Raw genomic sequence first — 17,370 nt, forward strand, 5'->3', positions numbered from 1 at the left:
GCGGTGCGCTCGTCTGGTCTGAAGGCACAGGTCGCATGGGTCAGCGGGAAAACGGTGTCCAAGCATATGATACGGTCAGGTCTCGAAAGTCCTCCGTGCCCTGCTGGATCAAAGAGATGTCACACCTGTGAAGCAGGCCTTCGTAGCCGCTGTCATACCAAAAATGTTGTATATAAAATCACATGTAACCTGTGTGATGAGAAACCCGCTGTGTACATAGGTGAATCAAAAAGGAGAGTCCGCGAAAGATTTAATGAGCATCTACGGGATGCTAAAAACAAGACCAAAAACACCCCTCTTGGAGACCATGTCAACCTCAACCACCCATCATGTAGTATATCGTCATCCTCATTCAAAATTAGCATAGAGAGAGTATGTAAAGATGTGGCTGATCTGAAAATAGCAGAATCTGTTGAAATAAGAAACCAAAAACCATGCCTAAACACACAAACCTCATCCTGGCCCCTTCTCCATCCCCTTCCCTACACTCCCACATAGGCATTGTTCTATGCTTGGCCTTCCGTCCTCTTTTTTGTCAGCATGTCTCTATTGGCTTATTCATTCTTTTTATTTGTCTCACTTGAAGAACTTGTACTTGTTAGGTGCGTCTTTCATCGCCATTTGTACTAGTTTGATTTTGGGTAGACGCAGTTGACAGCGTCCCCCCCCCCACTCGTGCACCACCTCAACGAGCTCTACACTGTTGTCATGTTTACTCTGCTGTATATATGTATTAGTTGTACGCACCTGAAACATGTGTAATTAAGTGTATGAATGCATCTTATCATGTCAATCACTCTGCAATTGCATAGGTTTTGCATTTTCGCGATTTTGGCGTGCTACACAAACAACATATGCCTGTGTCACTTTTAGGTATTGTGTAGCATTGACAATATTTATCCAATTATTATTCAGTGATATTGTATTCATTGTATTGTACGCTGCTAAAATTTATTATAGGTATGACCTGACTGTAATTTGTTAGCCAGAGATCTCACAAAAATGATGCACGCTATTTTGAAAGGATTTGAATTTGCTCGTCGACAATTCTGAAAATGTACATTCTGAAGACGACGCAAGTCGAAATATATCATAATATTTTTTGGACTTATTTTAATATCATTTCATTGTATCATGAGCATAAGGTCATTTTCTACCATCATAATATTCATAATAATGCTCAAACTAGCCATAGCTCACCTCCAAAAAAAAATTTACCATTAGCCGAATAGGCACTTATCACAAAATAGCCCATCCTGAACAGATCTATACCGGTTAGGCGTCCGCACACCAATGCTTACTGGCTAGTGGCTACTGACAGTTCGTGCCTTTAAGCTGATGTTTGCGCCGATAATAGAACTAACCGAACACTGACGGGCAAACTACAGCCGATGCTGATAATGTATCGAATGTGGCATACGGCTTTCTGCCAGTCAGCATCATTATATACAGTCCTATGCTGACCAAACATTAGGCTACTTGTGACATAGACGAATGTGCTCGACAGCCAACAACTTACATACGCGCGCTTTCTTTTGGTTCTATGGCCCTGAATATGATATGCGACAATAGGCCCGGTATCAACCATCCTCCTAGGTCTGGCGGCCAGGTCTTCTGCTATAAACAATTCTTTAAATACGCGCAATGTAGACTGAAAAATAAATGAAAGATAGCCTATGGAAAGTTACTACATATTACAGAAGAATGCTGGCTTTTATCGCTTTACGTCTTTAATATTTATCCAAATTTTCTGCCAATGGCCACCTTATATCATGCAAACCGACTAAGAAGAAGATCGCCTTATTCACTTGGCCACACGAAAGACAAATTAAATGGCTTTGTACGGTGGTTTCCCTGAGCTTTCGAAGCCTCATCCGGCTTCAACCAAGCAATCCAATTGCTCATCCTATCTCATCAAAGTTCATCCTAAGCTCACGGCAAACTCCCTCCGACGAAACAATAGGTGTTTTTAGTAGCTGAAGTTCGTGAATCTCACAAAAGACCCATTTAGCAATTGGCATAAATCAATAATGAATCTAAGTGCAGTTGTTTTGTTTTGAACTTGGTTTTAACGCTAACGCTATGCTTTATACAAACTCAAACGTAACTAGTTACCCAAGATTTCCGCTTTACGGACATTTTAAAATGCTAGGCCTGTTATAAAAAGCATTAGGCCAATCATGTTTTGTTACTGTCTGCATGTCCACTGTCCAGCGCTGTGCTCCACGTTTTCCGCACGCTCCCCCCTCCGATCGCGTGTTGACCTCACCTGCAGTTTCTTCTCAAACTCGTCTTCAATGACGGTTCCGTTGTAGTAGCGGTACGGGCCCGGCTCGGGAAAGTAGAAGCCGTCACGACACTGGCACTTGTAGCTGCCGCGACGAAAACCCAGGCCGGCCACCGACACACACTGAAATACAAAGGAAAATGGAGTTAACAGAGCCCCATGCCAAATCAGTACACCGTATGCTGGAAAAGTCGTCAGAAGATCCTTCCATGACTGGCCACAGACACGAAGAAGTATAATGCATTTGCCATAATGCTATATGCTTAGATGAATGGGTGTGAAGGCTGGAAGATCCACAGTCCACATGCCAGCACCGACACTCGCTGTTATACATGAGAGATGACGTTATGATATTACATGCGCTAGCCAGCCAAGCAGGATCAATGGAATGGAAAGACATTACATAAACTTGGTGCGATGCGGCCGCGGAACCTATCGGAACTGCTGAAAGCAGTCACATCTGTAACTCCCCGAAGAACACACACAAACACAACCCCCCCCCCACACACACAGACACGACAAACGGAGACATACAAACACAGTGGAAGGACAGGAGCGGCATGTCATCCGCAGGAGCTCGGAACAATGCCGGTGTGAGCGGCCGCACAATGCGACCCATTGACGAGGCGTAATGCCGTGAGAATGGTCGCCGGAAGTGCAGGTAGGGGCGCGTAGCGGCGCGAGGCTGTCGATCGGCACGTAGGCTGCGGGTGCGATGGTTGAGATCGAAATGAGGAAGGTAAGGTGGCAGCGGTCAGTTTTAATTTCGATGAAAAGAGATTTTAAAGTTCTCCCAACTAATTGAGACACTGAAAATATCCGCCAAGTCTTCAATTGCATTTATCAAGTCTGATATATTATAAAGCCAAATATGATTAAAATAGTTTTACTTCATCTCTTTTAGCGCTTCGGTCTCTTCTTTTTGTGCAAAGTTCCTGATCTCGTTTGATGGGTTTTCATTATTGAATCAAGCCGTCTTCAAACATCCTCTATTTCACACTTCACATAAATCGGCCAGTGCCTATTCTGCAGACGTTGTTTTATATGAGAAGGTCATGCGGCATAAATCGAGGTGATTTATACCAAGCTGTGACACAATTTGACCTCCATACATTTATCTGTGTGTGAGTAATTCAAGCAGGGAGCAACAAGACGATGGAAATTATAAAACTGTTCCATAATATAATAATACTGTTTGATGATCTGTTGAAGCAAAGAATCTGCACTTCTGAACTCTTAAAACTTTGACACGATAAACTAAAAGAAATGATGAAATAAAAACTTTCTCCGACGAAACTTTGAATTTGCACCTTGAGTGTTTACGTCCATCTGAACAAATACCACAAACTCTCTCCTTAAAAGCCTGTCTCCGGCAGCGCCCTTATACGTATTTTCTCGATACAGCATGTCACCTCCCAGCACACCATTTCACTCAGACGCTGCGAGAACACCACACAGACCATGCGGTGAGAAAACAGCATCTGCAGTCCCTTGGAGACGCCGCCAGCAAATTGTCAGCATCACTCATTCAAGCACCCGGCGCCAGGAGCAAAAAGACAATAGATTACCACACAGAGTGGGGCGAAGGAACTAGGAAGCACCTCCCCGGTTGGAAGATAACGGAGGCTGTCATATTCGCTGTGCTGGGCATATGAACACTCTGCAGACAAAAAATTGCGGTAAAGCAGGGTGCCCCCTAAAAAGTTAACTTAAAGAAATCCAACTTGACCTTGACCTCCTTGACCTGCATTTCAGCTAGCCTGGGTTGCTGCCTATTGTTCAGGCATGGTAGTGCTCGACTAATTGCTCCCAACACAAAGGCGCGGGCTAATTAACTTGATCAACACATACAATGCACGATTGTAAGCCGGGGGTGTTTGCTGACTGGTGTTAATTCATTTAATGAAATAAGCACGTCGCGTCAACCAATGCTTAGCGCTCCCAGCGCACCTATTTTGATGAAAATAACGAGAAGCCTTTAATAGTGGAGAAAGCTACAGTTTTGAGGAGTCTGCAGTGTCAGATGCAAATGCAGCACATAACGCCACCCGCTGCCCGTCTCCACTATCAGCCACCGTAACGATTTGTCCCCCATATCCCCTTCCCTACCCTCCCACAGCTTCCGGCTGATCAATGTAGAATGCAAACAGGTCCGGCACATTACTCATCTCTGCCAACAACACTGTGACAAATGATGCACGCCAAATGAACTTGTCAAAAGCTGAATAGCTTGTATGAGGTGCTTAGTCAAACAGTGTTCCGCTTTTTGGTGCTGTGTCCCTCAGCCCGTGATGAATAATGAAGAGATTATTACATTCTTAGTCCTATGCAACTTTATTAGAATATCGCGAAGGCAAGTGATAATGAACTATGGGTAAGAAGCATGGAGTGAGTGAATGGGTGGTGGTCAATAAGTGAGTTAGTTGTCTGTGGCACGCATTCTACACATGGTGTGTCAAAAGTGGAAATAGCCGGTGCGCCGTCTGGCAACCCGGCAGCCCGCCGCCATAGGGAAATTCATGCTTTTTGTCGCTTTTTCGCTCCTTATGAGTCACTTGATCTAATTAGAGCTTAACTAGGAACGAGGTGGGTCACTTGGACGTATTCGGGAGCCGAATACGGTGTTTTGGAGCCAATACCTGGGAAACCCTACCCGCCCAATGCGAGTATTTAAGAGCCTGCATCAGTGTTCGCCACGGGCCCCAAAATCCCCAGCCCAGCCCGGCCCGGGCCCATGGGTTCAGAGCCCGGCCCAGCCCGTAGCCCGCTCTTGGCAAATATTCCAAGCCCAGCCCGGCCCGGCCCGTCAAAAATAGCAATCTAGTTATTGTCTTAGTCTATGGCTATAATAAGCATGATTGATTACACTATTTTGAGAACAATTCAAATTGCATGAATATTAACATGGCAATCATGACTCCCTTCTTTTCAATGAATATAACCATTTCAAGCACCTATGGCACAAATTTTAACAGTAACAGCAAGCACCTCAGTCAATTAGGTCATGATTACACACCTATAAAAAGTTTACATGATTATATTAACTACATTCTATGAGTAAAGTTATCTTGCAAGCTGATGTGTGTGAACATTATCATTAATAATTGGTGACTCTAATGCATACTTGAAGGAAGTATTTGCAACATACTCTATACTTCCCAGCACTTACCAGCAGAAAAAAAGCTTGACTTATGGGAATTGATGAATCTGTCTGGGATTGACCTTGCTGTTAAATTCACTCCATAGATGCTGCAATATCAAAAGCCTGAGAAAGCATACAAAATAGGTGACACTAACTTTAGCACTGTCTTCCAAAAAAAGAGAAAATCCATCCATTTATCAGCAAAACTGATTTAATCTATTTTCAATTCATGCCCACGTGTCAACCGAATCTCTGTGGACAACTATCTGCTACTTTCCTTGCTATTTTATGTTAGGCTCTTTTCAAGATATGGATATCGCTAGCAGCGTAAGCAGAAAACATGGTAAGCTTGAAATGTCATTGGGTACTTTTGCGACTTGTACGCATCATCATCATCAATCGAAAATGAGCGAACACTTCTTGATTGTCGCAGCTGCGGCAGGTAGCGATTCTGACGAATTGTATAATAAAACATATATGATCAAGTTTTTGTTTTGTTTTTCGTTCGAGTTTTCAGACTTCGTGATTTTGGTTTTATTTTTCATTGGTTTAATTTTGTTTTCACCTTGATACTCACTTAAAAAACGTATTTATTTGATATACTGTTGTGTATACTACCTAGATGCCGCCACATAAACATAGCGCCGCCGCCATGATTGCACATTTTGTTGAGAAGGGGCTGGTTTGTTGTGATTTATTTTGACAAATTTATGGACATTTAAAGAAGCTTTCATCGCGAAATACTCTGTAGAGTTCCTCGTTACTTACAGTGTGTTTTGTGAGTATCCTTTTAAGGTTCTGTTCGTTAAAAAGCCGTCGGTGAAGGAAAAAAGACTGTGTTGGAATTGTCTCACTATCGCCATATATAAGTGTTAACTTAATGTAGCCCTGTAGCCCATCATTGTTGAGTGGCTTCTTAGTTTTTGGAGTTGTAGTGCTAAGTAAGTTGTTCTGATGACTACATTTTAACTTTTATTAACAAACTAATGATGCTAGAGATTCTCTGATCTTTTTGGTTGCGGAATTTTTATGAAAACCCTCCTATGTGTGACATGATGTGATATTGGATAATTCTCAAGATTCCCAAAATTCAATATCAAGTAGGTTTTCTTTCACATTGCTTAAATTTGGTTTAGTTTTTGTATTTTCCCAGTGGGTTTTGTTTGCATCAGTTTCCAAATTTTCTTAAATTGACATTAGTCGCAAAACCCATAGTGCACAAAGTTCTTGGCCCGGCCCATCCATAGCCCGTTAACTAATGATATTTGGGGGCCCGGCCCAGCCCGTAGCCCAGCCCGGCCCGTGGCCCGTTGGGCTGGCCCGGCCCGTGGCGAACACTGGCCTGCATGCCCAAATTAACGTTGAGCGCGGCCGTTTTCGGTCGGTTTTCCGCGACCTTGTGGCGAAATCGCCTTATTTATTCAACCAGGGTGGGCTAATTCGCTTAACTAGGAATGAGGCGTTGAAGAGAATTATTCAAGGAATAGAGCTGTGCAAAAATATTTTTTGTATTGTTAAAACTGTATCCGCCCTCGAACGATAAATATTGTTGACCCATCAGGAACACATCCCCTGGAATGCGTTTGGACTTGGCTGGATCTAATGTTAGCGAGTATCTGCTAATGCAGTTTCTTGGCTTACATAGCACGCACACAAGCATACATACTTCCTGCCCTTGGTTATCCCTCACTTGAATGAAAATATTGCTATAATAACTATTCCAAGCAGTTAACAGGTTTTAGTGCAGTGCCAAGTCGGAACCGTTCAGCGCCCCCGCCAGTCTCCCAGGCTGCCGCCGGCCGCCGCGCCGCCGCTCTGGCAGGGTGTTTGACTACATATCTCTGTTGCTAGAAAAGTTGTGGACCGATTTACTTGATTCTTGCATGAAAAGATCCGCCATTCAATTCTTAGCAGATAACGAAAATTTGACGTCAATTGCACGATCCGCTGCCCATATTGTGGTACTGCCATCTATTGACAAGGCTGGCGAACTAAAGCCGGGCGGCTATTTCCACTTTTGACACACCATGTAATAACTTCTTGCATTATCAAACTGTTTTCAGTCAGCTTAGATTATGCGCACAACTCATAACAGTATGCATGCAACGTGCTGCTTAATTTAGACTAATAGAAGACTCGGTCTTATTTCCAAAGACATCGATCAAAATTTGATTGGAAGAGCTATTAACATTTGTGCTGGCAATGCATCCATGATATTCTCGTTATGCTTCATCCTAACTCCTTATTTGTAGATACCTAATATAAAAAGAAGTTACGGCGACATTATGCATGATGGTATGGCCGTCTCACCCAGCACTTCTATTTCACTTACGTGGCTAAGTTAGGCGAGGCCCGGGGACAGTAAATCTCATTATCTATTCTATTAAGTGTGCCCATGGGAGGGCCATTTGTCCCCGTCATTCCGACCGGCTGTCATCATTAATCGAATTTCTCACACGTTGGAGCGGGCGAACCGCTCAGCGAATCGCCACCTGCAGAATTCAGACCGGATCGCCGATTGGAACGAGCACAAATGATGGATACATGTTAGGATATGCAGCATATTGCATGTAAAGTGATTTATTTTGACTGTTCATTTATCAGCGCATGGCAGAAAGTGAGCTGGCCTCTACCACGCTATATAAATAGGTAGGCTGGATGACAGATTATGTAACAACTAACAAGCTTTTTATATATCGGTTTACAGTGCTCCGCCTGTCTTGAGTCTTCCTGTCATCGCTATGTGACTGTGACCTCACGTGGTCACTCTGCGGCGACAAGTGCCGACCACAGCGGTCGGCAGATATCCTGTTTGCACCGTGTCCAATCGCGCAGGTACGGCCGGCCGCGGCGCACTGTGATGGACGACCGCACGCACCGCGGTCAACATGTTTGTCGGGGGTCTCGGTGACGGGGTGTCCGCACCAGGCGGTCCCGTCCCGACCGTCGCTCTGTCCCTACCGACCGACGGCGACCGACAGAATGCAGCCCGTCACGGAAGACAAAAGACGAACAGATCAACTGGCGGAGCAGAATTCTAACGAGCTCCACCTGAGCAGTGAACACATAGGTGTGATACAAGTCGAAATGTAGTCATGTAGTCTATAGAAAAAATGTTAATTGTGAATGACAAGTTAATACCAAGGTAGGTTGGGTTAGGTTAAGGTACAATGATGAAAAGCAATGTTTGCAAAACGTAAATTGGAACATTTTTGAATCTATACAAAACATTGCGCTCGGATGGTAACAATTTGCTCTGTGTTGGGAACCGTACCGATGTTAAAATACTAATATAGCTTTAATAATGCGTATTTTTCAATTTATACGTAAAACGTTGTTGGAGGAAAATGGCAAAGTGGTAAAACTACGCACCAGCTGTACGGATGAACTTGTGATGTGCCGTGTAATGTGATGCATTTTCATATACCTATCAAAAAGAAAATTATGTTAGAACGCAAACAGTACCATATCTCGGAAGGGACGTTTTATTTTACCAAATATCTGAAAAACAGACAATCAAACAGACAGTGATTTCTGTTTCGTGTCGTAACTGCGTGCCTGCGTCCCGCAAAAAGCAATCATAAATTCGAGACATTCTCAAAAGTGTGTACGGAAATGAGGATGGACGAATTGATGTGAATATCATATCACAATATTTCCACGTAATACAAACACGTTTAAGCCGCTTTGGTCTGTGAAACAAAATGCCAGACCAAGAGCATTGGCATGTCAGATCGTTTTTTAATGACATTGTCGCAGAGCTACATATATTAAAGCTCCAGTTTCCCCTTAAAATTATTTGGAAATGAAACACTTCAAGCTCCTGTCCACATCGCCCCTGCAGCCCAACTCCTCATGCCAATCAACTACGCGCATATCCAATATTAACGTCCTATCCATAGCTGAAACCCAGCGGATACTGATGTCCTCGTAGCGTAAAACGCGATTAACTGCATCAACTGAGCAATAACCGGGCCAACAGAGGCGACGCCGCGGGGCGTAATGGAACAGGGTCTCGTCGATACGAACCGCTCGGATAGGGTTCGTTGGGCCCTTTGATGTCACTTTATGTCACAGTTAGACTGGAGGGCTGGCGCCACCACTAGGAAAGACGTCACCGCTGATCTGACTAATCCACACAGTATAAACTCGTCTGGCGTTAGCGGCGGCTTAGTGCGGCCGGAAATGACCGATTCAACAGGAGCCATAAAGTGCCGGCATGAATTGGCCGCATTTGGGCAATGGCTACTTGAGCTGCTCAAGCTATTACTGAGTCGGACTGACTGTGGCCGTTTGGATACATAAACTATTGATTTTAAGAGCTATAGGGACAACATAACAACACGGAGCTGGCAAAGATTGGGCAGCGGAACATGTCATGTGTTTTATAAACTGGTGCGCTGTCCAACTCAAAACAGCAACATGTTCTGTGAACGGATCGACATGGCTCATAATTCATTTTGTGGCCACATGATGATCACTTTTATTTCAACAGGCCGAAGCAACTGGTGTTGCAGTCACTCGAGAACAACTACGTAAGTACATATGTATACCTATTGCATTAGCGTCGCCACGGGGGGGCAAGCGGGGCAGCTTGCCCCCCCAACCTCGGACCGGGCACCCCCTGAGATCGATACAGATCCGATGAGATTTTGGAGTCGGGAAAAAAATGGGGGTACCTTTCTGAGAATGTCCGTGAGGTCAGACTCGGTTGGAGCGTGCAGTTTAAACCAGAGTCTGACTCGCAGTCGCCAAAATCTTCAAGACTCCGAGTCCAGACTCGGAAATGTCAATGCTGTGATTCATTCCATGTTCCTAGTTCGTTCTTTATTACATTTTACAGCTGATTTTCATAAGTTTTGGAGTGCTGACACAATTTTCGTTCAAAGCGTGAAACGAAATCTTCGGGGCCTTTCTCAACTCTCGCCAAATGTCTGCGACAGGCTCAATTACCGTGCAAGTGTCGCAGGGCTCATGAGCTTGCTTTAAACAAAGGCTCCTAAGGAGCTCCACTGAGCCCTAAAGAAGCTTTCAGAGGGCCCAAACGGGCCTCTGAAAGTCCCACTGGTGTCCATGTTCTCTGAGGGCCCATACAGGGATCTTTGAGCCTTCGAACATTTCTGAGAATCTTAACTGGCCTCTGATAGTTCAGCCAAACTTTTGAGGCGACAGACTTTGCTAACCCCAAGCCGGCATCTGAGGGGTCGCAGCTCACGTGTCCCTCACATGTGTTGAGGTCCGCAACACATGTTTATTATGTCCCTGCGTAAGGTCCTTAGGGATTCGACACAGACCCCGAGGGTTCACACTGTTATCCGAGGGCTCCAGGCTCACCCTGGGCCTAGTTTCTTAGCGCCCGCCGCCCACACTGGCTTCTGAGGGCCCCACCTTGGGCTCGGAAAGCCCTAAAGCACCACGTACACGTAAATATTTGAGGTGACCCACGCCGATCTCCGGGATCCTAAGCATGCTTCTGAGAGTCAGCACTGACCCTGAGTGGCCTGAAATGGCCTGGAAGTCCCAAACCTATCTCTAAGGGATCCCTTGCCGCTATGCCGTGCGTAACTTTTGGCTCCGTTTAACAGTTTTTGTTCGCGTTTGCAGCGCTTCCCTTCACACGAAAAACGAGAAACTTTTGTTCACACTCGAGTGAACAAAACACTTCCTCTCACTTGAGCAAAGATGAATTACTTCCGATTCACACTTCCGACATTCACTCTCCGCCGAATGCCCAACTTAGCTACGATCGGTGGCTGGGATAAGTCCTATGCATTTCACGTAAAACCTCTGCATGCATGCGTGAATGGTGGTTTTAGCAGGGTGATCCGATTAAATGGAGCGTTTTTCACCTTTTTCTGGGTAATGATCATAAGCGTCGAGCGTCTACACAGGGGCCCTCTGCAGTGCGTCGGCAATCGCAGCCACTATATACTATAATTCTACCAGTCGTTTTTTATATAAAATTTAAAAATTTCGAATTTTTCTGTAAAAAATTACATGTCAAAGCTAGAAGAAAACCTTTGTCACCATCAGATTCCTCGCACCATTGCGCGTCGAATGATATGTAAAACGAGTGAGTAAAGACTGGGGAAAGGCAAGTTTTAACACAAAAGTTGATTTTGCCCCCCCAACCGAAAATCTCTGGCGACGCCTATGACCTATTGACTGGTGACGATCATGCGTCTGCAAGGGCAAGAATACTCACAAATAGCCTTAGCTCACAAACGGGAGTATTTTTACAACCCGTCGGAAGAAATGAAATTCGCAAAAGAGAACTTGGGATGCCTTACCGCTGCTGGGATGCAGATGAACAAAACGCAACTATTCCATTTTTATCTCATCAATCTTGCCCCTCAGTGTCAGATTTGATAGGGTAAAGTATGACAAATGCTATCGTGGTGTATGCCAGAGTGAAGCTCCTCTTCATTCCTGTTTTGTTGTAAAAATGAAGCCGCCATTATATTTCCAAATATGCCTGGCTTTCCACACCCCCTAGGAAGCCTCAATACATTGGTCAAGGTACGCTCTTCTGATCATTGGCGCCAGATTTTTTTCTCTGATCGTGAAGTTTTAAAATATCAGATCGTATTTCAGCCACAGCTTATTCAGGCGTAAAAAAACAGTTTTCGTAGGCAATAAATAACTAAATTTCGCTTCTTGGCTAGCCTATTTTTTAAAACTAAATCCTGCAGTAAAAGTATGTTTGTCGGATTTCAGAGAATGGTTGGATGCCAGTGTTTGAACGGGAGCATTACCTGCTTAATAATTATTCTTATTTGTCTCTGTAACAATAGTACATTCAGTTGGGACTTAAAAGTCTACCTGATTGTTTCTTCCAAGAATAAGATGTCAAATAAGGAACAAGATATCAAGGTTTGTTTGCAAGCATAATTGACATCGTCGCAGTTCTAAAAAATGGCAGATTGCCAGTCCAATGTAATTTCTGGGAACTCTCGAAAGAAGCTCTTACACATTTAAAATGCCGGTTGTTCAGGTAAAAATGATGCTATGAATATCAGCAATAATTTTCAAAATAAATTCAGATCCTTATTGGTTACATTTCACAACAATTGAAACTACATCCCCTGAATAACCAGCTGAGCGGCGACTCGGCTAGGCTAGCCTATTGATCTGGTGCGCTGATGGCTAAACGATTGCCTCCGGCGTGGTCGGATACTCTCAGCTCTCTGCCAAGTGGCCCGGTTATGCTCGCACGATGGATGTCGTTGGCCCCCCTCCCCCGGCCATTACCCCACCACCAGCCCGGCCTCTGTCTCCCCCTTGCCTGCAGAGGACGCAGTTCTGGTTGCCGCCTCGGTGGAACCAGCTTCGAAGGATTATTAGTCAACATTCAATGCCCAAACTGGAGGGTGGAGATCGATTGTCTGACCCACCAATATCTTTTATAAATTATAATCCATTTTGTTTCAGCCCGCAACTGGGAAGAGAGGGCAAGTCTAGACCCAGGGCACTGGGCGGATTTAATCCTGTGGTACATTGAATTTTCTGTCAAAATAATCACTGGTAATGCCGGGCTTGTGGCAATGTAAGACGGCGAAATCATTGTGTCGTTCGCAAACAAGCCATCCCTAGCGTTGAATCCAACCCCTCAGCCACGAGCAAAACTATACTAGGATTTGCTCGAAATAATCATCGGTAAACTTTTAAAATAATCTTGAAATCGCACTTATTATCAAGCGAAAATATGAGGTCAGGCACAGTCTTTGTTTATTTGGATTTCGAGTTTAATCTCGCGTTTTTTAATAGTTCGCTCCTGTATTCAACCGTCAAAACGCCAACTTCTTGTCCAATATCCTTGCCTCGGACAAACAATTTTGCGGAAGTGTTCGCAACGAATGACACCACTGCTCCTAACTTCACATCCAGACGCATGGTCTCCCTGATAACCAGAGTGCTCAGAGGCCGCCTGTCACATTTCCGGACAAACCCAGCTCCAGTCCACATCAAAGCGGCCAGCCGGTCAACACGAATCACCCCTCAGCGCCATCAGACGCCGATCTACGCCGACAGTCGGCCGCTCGGTCCCGCACAGAATCACTCCACCAGCTGACCCCACATTCTCCGCGGCAGCGCCTCGCCAACCCTTGACGCCGCCGCAGCATACAATAACATATCAACGAGGCCGGCTCTGGTGGCGTCTCGGAAGGTAGCCTGCCGGTGGTTATGCCACACAGCCAATAAGGCACGGGTCGGCGGCGCCGCGGGCCGCCGGAGGCTTCTCCCCCTCCCCCCCCCGCGTGTGACGGTTATTGGTAGCCGGTGTCGCAATACACGGTTTACGGCCTGTTGGCGTGGCTGCTGCAGCCAGTCTCCCACACAGGCGAACCACGATAGAAAGGACCACGATAGAAAGTGTGGTCCGCAGCTGATCCCAGCCGGGACCACGGTAGTGAGTTTTTGCAGCCGGTCCTACACAGGCGGGACCAACACAGAAAGTGTGGTCCGCAGCTGGTCCATACAGGCAGAGCCACCGTCGTGAGTTCGGTCCGCTGCTTGTCCCACCCGGGACCACAGTCGTGAGTTTTCGCAGGTGATCCACTCAAGCGGAGCCAACACAGAGAATGAGCCGATCTCGTTGAGACTGCCAATGGTCATGCCGAGACCGGGCAAACGGAATCAAATTAACTGACGCAATGCAGAGTGGGTAAACAGCGACATGTACCGAGCTGGTCTCACCAAGACCATGATCGGACGGTCCAGTCCAATGCACCATAGTCTCGCCTGGTCCCCGTCACAATTCATTAGACCAAACTGATGATGTGGTTTGCAGTTACTTCTTCCCATTCACCCAGTAATGTCGATAAAATCAATGCCAAAAACAGGTGACGTTCTTGAACTAAGGAGCAGAGGAATGCCACACTATGTATACCGCCAGAAGTGGTCTTCCCTCAGCAGTGTGCCTCCAGTGAACATACAAAGGGCTTCAGTTAAATAAAGTTTACTGGCGCTCCGACCACGAGTTTACTTACAACATACGAAGGTCACCTATAGCGTGAACTGCGGGAGGCTTGGTTGTCGGATCCCGGGTTTTCCTCGGTCGCTGGAACGGTGTCACTTTTTTGATGAGATTCCTGGGGGTTTCCTGTTTTCCTGGTTTTCCTGGAGTGCTGTAATAGTGGCACTTTGCGATGGGATTCGATCCATTGAAGATATTTTCCGTGGAGCAGGGGAGGGACCCACGGGCCTGTGATAATTTCCCGCTTCGCCCTGGGGTCTGTTTACGTGTCAGACGTCCTGACTGAAGTGGTGCACGATGAAAGGAATAATTCGCAGCTGGGTGCAGTGGCGGCGGAACACATTCAATTAAGGCGGGGGGGGGGGGGGGCACTGCCGACCTTTGGGCCCATTCTTTCCATGCAACGCCCATAGAGCGAATGTTAAAATGCCAAAATTAAAGGGGGGCATGGTGCCCCAGTGCCCCCCCCCGTCCCGCCGCCTATGGCTGGGTGGTAAGATGACTCGTGGAAAACACCTGCATCCTAGCACTGTGATTTGTGGTTACCGTCTCGCGTCTCCCTTGGGAAGGGGCCGGCCAAGTGTTAGTGAATAAGACGAGAGCCTGAAGGAAGCGTTGGACGTTGTTCGTCCGTGCATTGCTTATGTATTCTCTGCCGCACAGGCAGGTGCGCCATTGACCTATGCCGTGTGGTTTCATCAACAACATTTCGTTGACACAAAGTGAAATTGTCACATCACAGAAGCTGCAAAGTCTGCACTTGCACTCTGCATCTGCGCCTGGGAAAATAATAAACTCGCAACAGCCAGATATAGCATACGCTTCTGTCCTCTGCAACTGCTCCTGGGAAAATAATAAATTCGCAACATGCTCGCAACAGCCAGATATAGCATACGCTTTTGTCCTCATCTGTATCAGGCAGTTACTTTATGCATACCACAGGTTTCCGCTGTAAAGATCCAAACCAAATTTGCGTTAGCATATATTTGCATGAATTTGAGCGTGACATCGCCAGCCCTGAGGCATCCTTAAGTGCATTGGGATGTTTACCACTGTGCCTCTGAAAAGCTGCTCCCCGGGGGAGGAGCAGCACATGCGCCAATTTGCGGTTAAATGCAACTGAAAAATTCAACAAGGGAGGTTTGAAAAGGAACGGCTTCTTCATTTCCAGATCAGTATACGTTGGTCAAGTTCCTTAGCCTATTATTTTCGTTTTTGATTGCAGTTCGGCAGCATTTTTACCTTGCATTAAACACTCTTTATTTTTCTTTGCATCACATTTAAATCAACTTTGATACGCATATAATCTGTCAAAAAAATGCAAAAGAAACAAGAAACAAGATTACTACTAGTAATATAATTATTAATTAACTACTAAAATTATGAATTAATAATTAACTACTAGTAACTACTAGTAATTTAGTTAGTAGTAATAAGTAAATTCAAAATGAAAAAGAAACGCTCATGTTTCCAATAGCTTCGCTGTAAGGGTGATGTAGATTTGTAAACACGGGATGTCGTCAATAGACAAAATGGACATCGTCGAACCTATAACCTCAAGAAGCTGAACGACCGTTTACCCGTTACCGTATGCATACAATATTACCGCCCCACCTGAGAATAATATAGTCTTATGATAATCGCTTGCCATACAGAAATAAAGCCAAAACCCGCTTGGAACATTTTTTACTGCTAAAAAGCTCATGCAGTCTCGTAGATATGCGATAGGAGCTGCTAAACTTTAAGAACACTCAACATTTTATGTGAATTTACTGTGCACCAAACATGGACTATTATGGCCAAACTTGCACCATCTGAAAACTAACTTCGGGATCTGGGCATAACTTAGCTGTGAAGAGTTGAACGACTTCAGACATAACGAGTGTGAAATGGTACCTTGTTAGTTACCTTCCAGAGTATGTGCGCTCTAAGACTTCACTGCAGTGCGTAGGTAGGGGATGGAACTAATGGGGAACTTCGCTGAGAGGCGTTTTAGCTCATCCTGAAAGGAGTGCATCCAGCAACTAATTCAATTAAGTCAGCTTCGAATAAACAGGCCACCTGCTATTCAGCTAGGTACACATAATCAAGCCAGGGACGAGAGCTTTCAATGGAGAAACAATAGCCTTTGTTTTGGCTCTAGGTTACTGCATCAAAATCAAACAACTAACTATCCTGTAGGCTGTAGGTATAAGGGCACATAAATTTCAGCTCAACCTCCGTAATGATGTTTTTTGTGTGAATAAAATCAACATTCAACATGTAAGCATTCAGTATTCACCACAAAATTGATATAATCGGGCAGACAGCAACCACTCTAGAAGTCTGGATTTACAAACTAATCACAATAAGTCGCGTGTCTAGTCACACTGGGGCGCTAGAACATCGCTCCATGCCAAGAAAGCTGGCCTGGCCTATGAAAGGACAAGTGCAGTGCGAAGAGAAAAACAACGTAACAACTTTTCATCGACAACTACTTAAATTGCTGCAAATTTTAGACAAAATAACAGTGTTCATATTTTCTCATAAATAAATCTTATTGCCTGCAACACCTTGACGAGGCAGTCAGCTAGTGCTGACGTCATTAGGGGGCCCACCACGCGGCCGGCTCACCTGGGTGGTCCGCTCCTTGCACTTGTCGGAGCCGGCGAATATGTTGACGTCGGAGCTGTTGCGCCTCTGCGGACACTGGTCGATGTCGACGCGACGCAGGTCGATGTCGATGCCGCTCGTGCCTCTGCAACAAAGCAGACCGCCTCCTCTCAAAGCCCACTCGGCGCAGAAAGGCCCGCCGCCGGCCCAAATCCCACCCTCGAGGGCCGTTCTGACGACCACCAGTCTGAGAGCTCACTGCAGTTGTATGGCGAGTTGAAAATCGTGGCCCTCGCATGTAAAAATAGCCAGTTGATGGCCTGATTTTGGATGCATTGATGCGTGAATTTGAGCACACCACTACCTGATTGA

General features: G+C 45.5%; 1 protein-coding gene across 1 annotated transcript in view; it reads right to left on the minus strand.

The window, feature by feature from the left end:
• Positions 1-17,370, minus strand: part of LOC122385740 — a 100,645-nt gene that overhangs the window by 39,919 nt on the left and 43,356 nt on the right. The window contains exons 7-8 of the mRNA XM_043374209.1: positions 17,020-17,143; positions 2,270-2,410 (exon numbers count right to left, since the gene is read on the minus strand). Coding sequence (XP_043230144.1) covers positions 2,270-2,410; positions 17,020-17,143 — 265 coding nt within the window. The remainder of the gene's footprint in view (positions 1-2,269; positions 2,411-17,019; positions 17,144-17,370) is intronic.

Source organism: Amphibalanus amphitrite, unplaced genomic scaffold (genome assembly GCF_019059575.1).
Source record: "Amphibalanus amphitrite isolate SeventyFive unplaced genomic scaffold, NRLGWU_Aamphi_draft 000229F_arrow, whole genome shotgun sequence".
In the NCBI taxonomy this organism is placed as follows: Eukaryota; Metazoa; Arthropoda; class Thecostraca; order Balanomorpha; family Balanidae; genus Amphibalanus; species Amphibalanus amphitrite.